We start from the raw sequence: 12,246 nt of genomic DNA on the forward strand, positions 1-12,246 counted from the left end.
TCAAAAGGACACAGGATGAGAAGTGGACAAAGCGATACTGAATATTTGATAACATTTACTTACCTGACAACGTTTTAGAAAAGGTACCACAGAGCCTGAAAAATTCTTTAATTGTTTGCAGTCTCTTCAGAAAGAAAATTTCCTCTAGAACTTGCCGATTATTATCATCATCGAAGAAGTTAACTTGGGTGCTGCGGGCTTCCCTAATTATGTCAATCTTACGCCAAGCAACAGGTATTTCCATCTTGTTTAGCTGACCAATGTAAAGGATATAAATTAGTTTTGTTTTTATAAAACTTTCATATTCCTGACTCCAAGAGTACTCTGAAAAGAACAAGTCCGTACCTTTTCAATCAATAAACCAAATGCAGTTTCCACTTGAGCAAACATTCCATCAAAGGCTACCAAAAGCATCTGACCAGCTGACATTTTGGGAGTTTCATCAACTGAACCATTTCTTGGCTGAATCAGCTCACCATACTGAGCATGAAGTACTCTTAAAAAAAAGAAAATTTACATGTTTTTGCTTAGTCTACAAGAAAAAACAGGATTTCTTAAACTGATTGATCCCACAGCTACAGCAGATTGGAATCAAGTTGCATCTGAACAAGATGACATTTTTGCAGGCTCTTCCTACCCATCCCCGCCCCACTTACCACATGAATCCTAATGCTGGTCTCATAAGAACAGCTAAGGATACCATAAAAGACCGGAGTGTATTAAAGGACCAGCTACAAAGCTAACTTCAAATACAGGTAGAGGACACACACTGTACTTCCTATGATCATGGTAAAAAAGTTATGAATAGTAAGCGATGTAAATAGCACCTTTCTTTCCTTCAAGTACTGGTTTTACAACATACACATATATAACTGACTGAATGGAGCATGGAATAAAAAGGTGGAAAAAAGTGGAGGATGAGGTCTCGGGTTATGGCTGAGATGTTTTAACAGCTTGCCGCTCCTGAAAGGATGGTCTTATCCTCTCCCTCCCTTATATCACTTTTGACCCTCAACTAACAGGCTGAGCAGGCTTGCCAATGGGTAAACCAGGAAGAAAATTAACCTAAGAGAAAAAAAGTAAACTGTTTTCAACTGGTATAGCAGCCTTCATTGTACCACTGATGGAGCCACCAGAACTGGCTGAAGGGAAGCAGCAAGATCACTTCTACTTGGCAGGAAGCTTCTGAATTGGCTCAGCTGTCTACCAAGCACTTCCCCAGAAAGGTACTGTCCCACATTACAAGATGCACAAGTCTTTATTTGGCTGGGGTTTTGTTTGTTTGTGTTTTGTTTTTTTAAATCAAGTCACTGAGTCATTATGCAAAAGCTGCTCATCAAACCTCCTGATGGGAGGAGTGCCACGGTTACAAGCTCTCCCTTTCACAGGTTCCTCCCACAAACTAATGGACCAGTTGCTATTTTTAGCATCCCTTAACTTCAAACATAAAATCACAAGCACATATTTTGGAAAAAGTTGACTACCGAAAGACAGCTTTAAGCAGATGTAAATGTAAATTGCCGCGGCTCTGTATTTCTATGTATGCATGCGGATAAACGCACAAACACACAGAGAGGAAACGTGCGCACTTTAGACACTGCATTCTGCTTAAGGGTATTCTTGGGCAAGAAAAGACTGTACATCAAACAAATAATAAAATTTAGATAAACTAATGTTCTGCAGTCTTCATTATCTCATACCTGAACCAAAAAAAAAAAGAAGTGATTTACCTTGCAACATCAATGTAATGAGTATGTGTTTCTTCCTCTAGTCCCATAGCGGCATTTCGTAAATAGGCTTGAAGAGATTCAACCAATGTTTGCAAAGGGACTCCATCAGTTGTTTGTTCAATAAGATTATCTAACTCATGGAGCATACTTTCTAAAGTATATTCTCCTTTCATTAAGCACCTAAGCGCTTCAGGAAAAATGATCTGTCGGAAGTTTGAGTTCAACTCCTGTTGGGAAGTAAGTATGAAAACATAAGAAATTTTCCCCTCTCAAAAAGTATCATATGCAACATCTTTCTCATTTTAGTATTACACCACCTGGGGTAGACATTATCTAAAAACATAACATGATGGTGGTCGGCCAAGGGTCAAAATCTACTCTTTTTTTTTTAATTTAAAGAAATCAGGAATACATTAAACCCTGTACAAACCCAAAGGTTTGACATTTGCACAATGTAGCAACAACTACGTCAATAGCATCAGCAGCAATACCTTACAGCAATCCTCAGCAGAGGATTAGTGGTACAGAGATCACACTTTGCAACTCAATTTCATCCAATTATGTAGCTTTTCTTTTCCATTACGTAACTATAAATCAGTGAGTTAAATTATTTACTGAACTTATGATTTGCTAAACTGATTGGATTTGGCAAGGGAAAAAGAATCAAAAACTTGCCAGATCGTCATTATTTTGCTAGTCCTACTCATGCCACAGAAATTGATGCCATGCCACAGAAATTGATGCAGGTAAGAAAAAACAGTACCCTAAGTGGCATAAAGCAATTTTCTCCAAGCAGAATGCATCAGAGGACTAAAGGCAGCTACAGAAAGAACCAACCAATGCGCTCTGTCTCCAAAATGAGACAAGACACACCAAAAAGATTAGTTATCTTGGCTGCTCAGTGAGCTACACATCTTACCCAAGAGCCCACAGGGAGGACAACAATGTGTGGGTGAAAGATCTCCGCTGCAATGCAATGAAATTGCATGCATGTTTCTGAAAAATTTCTGAAATGCTAATACTTTGAAGAGCGAAGAAACAAAGTGATGAAAATCTCAATGCGCTTACTCAAGTTGGTAGGAAAATATTTTTCAAATACAATACAGTGGAACCAAAAGCCTCAAAAAGCTATTTACACCAGCCACAGTTTATAAAACACCTAAATCTTCAGCAGACATTTTACTCAAGCTGCCACTAATGTTTTTTTGTTTGTTTTATTAAAGTGGAAACATTTCTAAAACACGAAATTATAAATGCATTTTTCTCTTTCCCAATCTTGGAGATAGGGGCCTGTAAAACAGGTTTTCGGAATTTGTTTCAAACTACTTGTTTCAGGTGAAAATAAGTAAGGCTTAGCAAGGGCAGAAAACAGAAAGAGCACAGATTAAATGGTTTGGAAGTTCTTCTGGACTGCCAGCAACAGAATAAAAGAATGAAAACAAGACATGAAGCTGGTGGGTCTGTAAATCTGATCCTAACTTCTTTCTCATGGTTACTTACTTGACAGCAGTTTTTACAATTTGTCATGTATAGATCAAAATGGTTTCTTTCAACCAATAAAAATGTAAATGGCAGTAGCAAATGCCTGTTCAGCTCAGCCAAATACAGCAATCAAGAGGTACTAAGGTCTGACAAAAAAAACCTCAGCAGCATCATAAACAAACATTCAGTTGTTTAAGGAAGAAGCTGTTAAGAATGGCTTAGCTGAAGCCTTAGAAGGTTGGGGATGAGGAAAGAAAAAGTAACACAGAAGTAAGTATCACCTGAAGTGAGATATATACTCCATTCGCTAAGTGAACAGCTTCTGATGCTTCAATTGGGTTAGGAATATCTAAGTCCTGGGGTACAAGATGACACTGCTTCAGCAACTGCACAAGGCACGTAACATTCCCACTCATGCTGCAAAGCTCCTCCAAGAACCAGGCTCCATCTCTTGACGTCAAATCAACCAGTTGCTCTCCAGCACTAGATGCTGCACCTTCCATCATCAGATTTCGCCTAGATGAATTATGACACTTAATTAGACAACCTGCCTGCTATTGCATTCTCTACATAATTATGTCACTTGAATATTCCTTTTATGTGGTCTCAAATATGAACGCATACAAAAAAATTTCACAAGAGAACTCACCTCGTTAGCGTACACAGAGCAGAGATGATAACGCTTGCTAAGCTCAGTGAGCCCTCCTCTCCATTTTCATGAAGGAAAACTTTTATGCAACGTTCAATTTCTTTCAGCTGCTCTTCACAAACAGGTACAGTAACTGCCTCCTGTTTCAAACGCTCCACCTGCCTGATAAGTCTGTTATTTATATCTGCTGCATAGCGCTGTAGAGTCATTTCTGTAGCAGTTATGAACTGACACATACTTGGAGGTGGCTGAGGAGCATATTGCATTTCATACCTGTAAAGCAAAAGTACAATGACAAAATTCTCCCTTCTCAAGCTCTAGCAAATTGCATTCTGCTCTGTGGGTACGAAAAATACTCCGCATTTGAACAGTTCCCACATCACCTACTCCACATCAACTCTAAATGCCACAGCAGTTGATGGCTACCCTAATGACACTTTCCAAAAGTCCTAGAATGCACCGTATTTCATACCTATTTGCAAGGACAGAAGACAAACAGTAGTCCTTGAGGCAAAGAATGAATAAATGATAAGAAACAGGAAGGAAACAGGTTTCAGTGTAAATGCTTGAATATAATCTAGATCTTGTAAGCCAAGCAGTAATAATGCTGCAATGGACTGACTTTAGAAGAAAAAAAAAAAACCTGCTTGAAAATCTGTTTTAATAAAAAAAAAAATCTTTAGTTGACTTAAGTGATTTTTAAATAGAAGTTTCTAAAACACCTAAATATCACTACCCTAAAGCCACAAACATGGTTCTTCATTTGTTCATTACAGGGCAACGTTACTTGGTTTTCTTTTTGCAGTACACAGATTAAACTCTGGAACAGTATTTTTAAAGCAGTTTTTCATCTTTTTCTCCAAATTTCTGGAACTACAACTTAATCTTCTCTTGCTTTACAATTAGATCAGTCCTCGCAAAAGTAATCATTTTAATTAGAAAATTAAAATCCCCAAGTAGCTTGAAAATTAAGTTCTTCAAACAATCCATTATTCTGTCAACTTACTTCCTAAAGATATCCTGACAACGTTCTATTGTCATATTACAGATGAGTTCTTCCATCCAGGTTTTCCACTGCTCTATTCGGTGCTTCTGAAACACAGCTTTTGGATACTGAAGAGCTACGGTTGCATAGTTGTGCAGTTGTTCAAGACAACCACGTAATACGGATCTTCTCTGCTGGAGAAGAGCACCAACTTCTCCTTCCAGTTGTTCACACTGACTGATTAGATGTGCCTGGCCTGCATTTTGCAGAAACGCTGTTGCTGGTACGTAACTTGGAGGACCTTTTAAGAAAGATGGTTAAAAATTAAGACGCACCTCTAAAGCACACGTATTTTATAGCATACAAATACTGAGCATTAACATCTTTTCAAAAATATTCTTTTACTTGTGATAAAGGAGGCGTAGAGAATTCATATTGAGAATTTTGAGCACGAGGTAAGAGAGTAATCTCATGCCCAGCTAGGGTAAGACAGGCAAGTTCCTTCAGACAGCTTGGCACAGAAACCTTGAAGTGCTCTAAATCCCCCTTTGAAGAACCCCCTTTCTTTTTATTTATTTTATACAGGTCCTTGCCTTTAAGTTAGAGGATACTCAGAATGCCTCCTGATATTAAACTCTAGTTATTTTCAAACCATTAAAAAAACCCCACAAATACTATTTTATACCTAGGTCCATTTGTGTGCTAATTTCCTGAAGAAGACTTGCAAGTTGCGTTGCCTCTAAATTACTGAAAGCAGTTTGGTAATGTGTTATCCACTGCTCAAATTCATTCAGCTTCACCTGGATTGCTTCCTGGACAGCTCTTTGTTGAGACTGCAACTGTGTGTGCTCAGAATACCTGAATTATTTAAGCCACAGAATCAAGTAAGTATTACAAGAAAAAAAAATACTTAACTGTATTGAATACAAAACCATATTGAACAATACAACTACCTTGTTGACCAGAAAATGAACATTTTCTCACCAATTACATAAAACTTTAACAATGTTGTGCTAATAATTAATTCTGTTTTCCTACAAAATAATGAATGCATGTGCATATTCATGCAATTCTGAAATCCTTGACCAATTTCAAATAAACTTGAAAAATAAGTTAAAGAATTAGAAACTTAGATGAAAAGATTTTTGTGCTATTTATCAATAGCTGCATTATGTGGATCAATTTGATGGGACACCACATTCAGCACATTCTGTCTCTTGCCTTGAGGGTCAAGTGTGGAACACGGACCAGCATAGGTTATATTGATGGAGTATGAGGCACAGGACATAAATAAGATTCAGTAGGAAAATGGTTTCAATAGTTCTTCTGTACAAGGAGTGCCTTGCTTACTGTAAGAATAGCTTTTACCCAGCTATTAATCTCTCTCATATATACATTTCTAACATTTAACTCATAAGTACATTATTAAACTGTACTGAACTGTGAGATTCCTGACAGAATTCCTGGCTCCTCTGTACCTGTGCTGAAGCGTGTGGGAGGGATGATCCACTCCTTCTGCACCTTCCAGAAATTCTATCTCCTCCAGTAGTTTTCCTTGCAACTTTTCTACATCTGTCAACTGCTCTTGCAGGTTCAGATACTCTTCTAAACTACTGTCCAATTTTGGCAGCACAGCAAGCATTTCATCTCTGTTCTTAAACCAGTTAACCTATAATCAAGACACAGACATTATAGAACTGGACTTAATTCAAACAGGTAAGAGAAAGTAATACATGGCAGCACTTAACTCTTCAATGATGTTGTTCATCTAGGACTACCTCCAGTGCTACAAATGCTAAAGCTTATGGACATTCTTTATTTAGACTGCTCTCTAAAGCTCTATTTTTATTCCTCTAGCCCAGATTCAGGCAAAACATTAAAACATGTTTTAGAATTAAGCACACACAAAATGAAAACTAAATACTTGCAAGTTCCATATAAGCACTTCCCTCAATACAAATTCAATTTAGCTCAAAAAATTTTGTGAGCTGTTTCTAATAAATGACCACCTCTTCCACCACCCCCAAAATGCAAATAAATGAAATGAAAGCTTAGGGCCTACTTCGGTTATAAAATAGAAAATTATTGTAGTAAGCTCACCTTTATCTCAGCCACTCTTGAAGAAAAGAGACTACGTGTAATATCTCTTTCCATTTCTCTTTTGCTTTGTTTGTTTTCAGCCTGCTGGCCGCCACCACCATAGACAGCTCCGGCAAATCCTGCTTCGCCTCCTGCTGTCCAGTCCACCAGAGGATCATAAACAAAAGCTTCAAGCAATGTAAGCAAAGTCTCTCTCCCACGCCGCATAATATGAAGGACCTGCATCATATTTTAAACAGACTCATTCTGATCTTGCATTATCCTTGTAGAACAGTGTGGAATTTTAAATGCAAAATACTGTATTTCAGTAGGTACAGAAATCCGTAACTTATCCCTAACCACTACAAATACAGGAAGAACACCACAATATGTACAAATGCAGCTAGCCTGCAGTAACATCACTAAAATTAAAGATTGCGTTCTAGCCTTCACACAAACTCTATACTTTAGCAACAGACACTTGAGGAAGAAAACTCTCCTTTGCTCAGAGCATTTTTCTTTTTAAAAAGGTATCTGTCATGTTTACAAAGGACGAGTCCTGAAGAAAGACGGTAAGCAAAACTTCACAAAAAAAGCTTCAGGAAAAACATAACATTTTACATCTAGAGCTACAAGGCCCTCTCCCCCCCCAAATTGTAGTTGTACCACTACTTCCATATGTATTTATCTGATATTCTCATATTTCTTAAATACCTACTATAGGATGTATCTAAATAAGCCCAATTAAAATCACAGCAGAAAAGATGAAGGCTTTATAAATCAACAGCAGAATGTTTAATAGAAAAGCTCTAAGATAGTATTTGGCAAGTGATAGGCCTCAGTTTTTTGCAAGTTTCCTAACTTACCTGTTCACAAGAAAGCCTGAAAACCCCTTCTACTCCTGTCACTCCAAGTGCTGTTTCAATATTGTGCGTCATCCGGAACGGAACCTTCTCTGGTACCCTAAGGCTTTTCCCTTTAAGATAAAAATGTAAGTTGTTTCTTTTAATTACCAAGAAGGAAAACCTTTTATGTGAATAACATATAGCATTTTTTAAATTACCTTTTTCAAAGCAAACATTATAATCTATGTGGACAACTTCTCCTGTAGTCATATCTATAAGAACATTATCCAGATGTCTGTCTCCAAGACCAATGATGTAGCCAACCATGGACATAACTGCAGTGGATCTTGCATACGACTTTAAAGAGAGTTTCAGGAAAAAATTATTTGTGGGAATCCTCTGCCAACACATTGGACCGACTACCATCTTAAAACATTATTTTAAGTGTAAGATAAATCAAAATCAACTTATTCCAAGCTGTACTCTATTTGTTGTCTGATGATATGTTACAAGAGTTTTCATGTCTTAGGCTGATAATTCTAGTTTAATAATTTAGAGTTATCAGGTGTATACCCAATTTTTTATTCCAGATGGTACAACTGCATCATTTCCTGCCAAATGCTAACATTTCCTGTTATGTGAAACTTTAGCAGTCCTAGCTCGCCTAACTCAGGAGTATCATTGCTTGAACACATCCCAGGCATTTGTTGCCCCTCATCCCATTAAAAACACAACCTTTCAAAGGGAAAATATATTTGTTATAACTCACCTGTGTAACTCTCCACCATTCATCCGGTGTAGTACATGATGACCAGAGCTCCTTAGCTAGGAGATTTGGGGGCGTTGCTTCCATCAGTTCTTCTAGAACAGCCCTCATGACGTTCAAGGGCCAATCACGACGTGACACATCAAGACTAAGCCCGACTGCCTTTAATGCGGGTCCAATTTTACTGTAGTAAAGTTCACTGGGTCTAGGCACTATTCCAGGATTCTGAGGAGTCTGGTAAGAATCCTGAGCCTAGAAGAGGTAAAAATGCTAGTTTACATATTGCAACTTTCATTACCACAGAAGAATATCCCAAATCCAGTTTTGGTGAGAATAATATGAAACCAACTCCTCTACTGAGGATGACTTTTACAGCTCAGAGAATTATTTCAAAATTCAATGGTTAAGAAAACCTAAAGAAACTGAAAATACATCGCTTTAGCCTAACTCTACTCTTATCAAGGTCAATTTAAAAAAACCCTGTATTTAAAACGAAATAAGAATGAGAGAATGAGATGTGGAACTAAAATAATTTTAACCAAGGTTAACTCTATTTGTTCAAAACCAGTTCTCCTTGAATTATCATGCCAGCACAGTATATTTATGTTACATACTGTAATATATATAAATACATATATGCAATTTCATTGACGTCTGGTGAAATACCAAGAGATATGAATACACAGAACTATTCTGCATGATTATGAACAAAACAGAATCCTTTTAAGACTACATTATTTGGAATTGGAAAGCAAATCAGAATAAATGTTTCCCTTCTGAATTGTCCCAGCCGGCATAAAACATAATTGTTACCTTTTGTGCTTGTAAAGCAGCTTCTCGCTGTTGCCACCGCTTGTAAAGACCAAACAAAGGTGTAGCTCCATCCACCCACTGGATCAAGCCTGATCGTGTTCCCAGAGGTGTCACAGAGTAGTGCCTCGCATGGAACCTCGGTGTCTCTTGACGGTTAATGGTAGCAAACATTGTGTTCACAATCGATAAGAATTGCATAATTCTTTCATCTAGATGCAAGTCTTCCAAACCTGCAATAAATTTGTTTTTTTAAAATTTAGTTTCTAGATAAAAAAAATTATTCTCTTAAAGCCCAAAACTTAGCACTTTGTGAAATCCTACTTCATTTCAGACTATGAATAGCTTTATAAATTATGCAGATTAAGGATGAGTTGTTCAGCCTAGACCTAAAGGTTTACATAGCATTTACCTACTAGAATCCCCAGTTTATGACAGCGCTCTCTGTGAGCAGTACACACAACAGTTACCAACATAACAAATAGGTCTTTCCCTTTCAGGGAAGGCATGAAGTCTCAAAAGTTCTCTTCTGGGTACTACCTTAAGCTTTTGGAAAAGTGCATCCAGCTAATCCTATCAGTATGCAAGCAGAACACTGTTTCTGATGCAACCCTTATAAAGAAGGGATCTGAAACACCTCTGACTTACAGCTTCACAAAGCAAAAATCCTCGACAATGTATGGTGAGGTGGGGAGGAGCAGATGGTCCAAACAACTCTTTCTCCGTATCATGCAGGTAGAGAAAGCAAAAGTTGCAACCGTGCATCTTCCCAACTTTAATATAGTCTGATTTATAACAAGAGACAGTAACTTGTATGAGAATTTCAATTTCTTACCTTTGAACAGGTAGGGATAGTTCTTCCCATCTGAACCCAGGAAAAGCAGCTTTTTAGGTTTGGTTTTGGTAGGCAGAATTGTGATGGTGCTGCCCACACTATGAATTGTGACTGTATCTCTGGTAGATACTTCTCCAGGAAGTGCTATTTCAGTGTTCATCATGGCAGCCAACCAAGGACTGATTTCTTCAAGCCGTAAAAGGTAACTAGCCCGTTTCTGTGCTCTTTGCTGCAAACTTAGCATAACCTATTCCAAAGAAATTTTTTGTTTTAGGTTGAGGTTCACCTTAAAAGCTAGCATTAAAAAAAAAAAAAACAACCAAAAAAACCATAACACACAACACCAAAACAGAGTTAATAGTAGTCACCTTCCAGAAAGCACGGAGATTTTTTTTAAACTATCTTTCATCCTTGCCACCCTACTAATCCATTTATAGCTTAGGATGAAGATGACAAAATCTAAAAAACATCCTTTATGTAGCAAATATACCCTGCCTCGTGATAGGCACCAAAGTCACAACATATCAAACTCCTCTGGAGGTTTGGTCCTGCATTTATAAATATTTGAGCATTATAAATATATAAATATTGAGAACCGTTCAGCAGCCTCCTGTTTATTTATCTGCATGCTTGCTTATTCTGCAAAGAACAAGGGGAACTACAAAAAAAAAAGTCTATTTGTGTGTAAAACCTAGGTTCTGTCTATCAAGATTTTTAAAAACCACCAGGTTGGCTCTGGATATCCAAGTGAATACATATTTTATTTCTCCTCAGACCCATAAAAAACCTAATAAGACAAGATCACATAATTGAAAAACAGAGTATATTTGGGAAGGGTTGATCAGTTGATGGTTGCTGCACAGACTGAGGACTACTTAGATAACCAGACTACCAACTTGTTCAAATTTAAATCCACTAAAGTCAAATAGCATAGAGTTTCAGAAAGACAGTATTTAAAAAAATTGAAGTCCTCTGCCCCCAAAACTGACAGGATCTCAGACAGCAGAAGATGCAAGATTTAAAAAAAAAAAAAAAATTTCATTGAGTAGAAATGCAATAATGCAGACAGTCAGTAAGACTTGTTACAGAGGCAATGATTACTTTGCTTTAGTGTCTAGCATGCCTGTGGCGATTGCTGAGAAGACAAAGTCTCAGGCTGCAATTCTGATATGGCAAGAGAATAGCAAGAGAATACTAAGGAGAGGGTGGAGCACATGGTACAGCAAGAATGTCAAGCCTCTACTTTGTACTCTTAGTCTGTGCATATAATACCTCTTTAAATGGGAGCCAGCTGCTTCCAGGTTTAGCAGGATTCAAAGGATTCTTAAGTTTCTCTAGCGCATTTTCAATTGCATCTCCATAGTTATCCTGAAACCATTTCTCATGAGGAGTTTCTGCAGGAGCTGCAGTGATGCTCCGTACATGTTCCAAAGCAAATACAATGGGCTTCATTAGAGCTGTATGCTTTTCACGCATGATTGCTATCTTCTCCTCTCTGTTAAAAAAAAAATTTCCTCTTAACTCCATAAAATAAAGTTACTTCATAAGCAGAGCATTAAAATAAGACTGCAAATGAACATCTACGAATTCACGAAAATGGTTACACCTCTAAAATGAAGTCTGCAAGGACGACCGTATTTAAAAGGAAGAGTATTTCATTCCACGTTGAATGCATGTTCCTCTGAATCACTTTTTTTTTTTTTTTTTAAAACTGAAACATTTGAACTGGGCTCTTCACCACGGGAAACCCTGAGAAGAAGCTCAGAGAGCTCAAACCACCCTTGGCAACTATTTCCTTTAATAAAAGAGCCCCTAACTACTACCTCCTGAGGGTGTACCACACTATAAAGAAGGGGAAGAGCGCGATTCAGATCATACTGTTCTCCCATTCCATATCAGCTCTGACTATAGAATTCGAGAGATGTTCTTAAGCTTAGCCAGCTTCCCAGTGAATGGCTTTCCTCTTCCACAAATCCATTCACAGGAGAACCCAGGTGAGAGAGAAGAATAGACTTGATGAACCCTGAAAACCAAAAGCAATTTGGAGTATTGTTTACTCCAAATA

General features: G+C 37.7%; 1 protein-coding gene across 4 annotated transcripts in view; it reads right to left on the bottom strand.

Moving 5' to 3' along the window:
- The window catches only part of SMG1 (SMG1 nonsense mediated mRNA decay associated PI3K related kinase), a 70,051-nt gene that overhangs the window by 9,156 nt on the left and 48,649 nt on the right, over window positions 1–12,246 (bottom strand). For all 4 annotated transcript variants that reach the window (XM_075165100.1, XM_075165097.1, XM_075165101.1 and 1 more), the window contains 15 exons: window positions 11,454–11,676; window positions 10,182–10,428; window positions 9,350–9,579; window positions 8,540–8,788; window positions 7,989–8,127; window positions 7,792–7,901; window positions 6,947–7,165; window positions 6,325–6,515; window positions 5,532–5,704; window positions 4,868–5,147; window positions 3,862–4,134; window positions 3,494–3,728; window positions 1,731–1,957; window positions 346–496; window positions 64–253 (listed from right to left, as the gene is read on the bottom strand). In XM_075165100.1, coding sequence (XP_075021201.1) covers window positions 64–253; window positions 346–496; window positions 1,731–1,957; window positions 3,494–3,728; window positions 3,862–4,134; window positions 4,868–5,147; window positions 5,532–5,704; window positions 6,325–6,515; window positions 6,947–7,165; window positions 7,792–7,901; window positions 7,989–8,127; window positions 8,540–8,788; window positions 9,350–9,579; window positions 10,182–10,428; window positions 11,454–11,676 — 3,137 coding nt within the window. The remainder of the gene's footprint in view (window positions 1–63; window positions 254–345; window positions 497–1,730; window positions 1,958–3,493; window positions 3,729–3,861; window positions 4,135–4,867; window positions 5,148–5,531; window positions 5,705–6,324; window positions 6,516–6,946; window positions 7,166–7,791; window positions 7,902–7,988; window positions 8,128–8,539; window positions 8,789–9,349; window positions 9,580–10,181; window positions 10,429–11,453; window positions 11,677–12,246) is intronic.

Source organism: Calonectris borealis, chromosome 16 (genome assembly GCF_964195595.1).
Source record: "Calonectris borealis chromosome 16, bCalBor7.hap1.2, whole genome shotgun sequence".
NCBI classification, from domain to species: domain Eukaryota; kingdom Metazoa; phylum Chordata; class Aves; order Procellariiformes; family Procellariidae; genus Calonectris; species Calonectris borealis.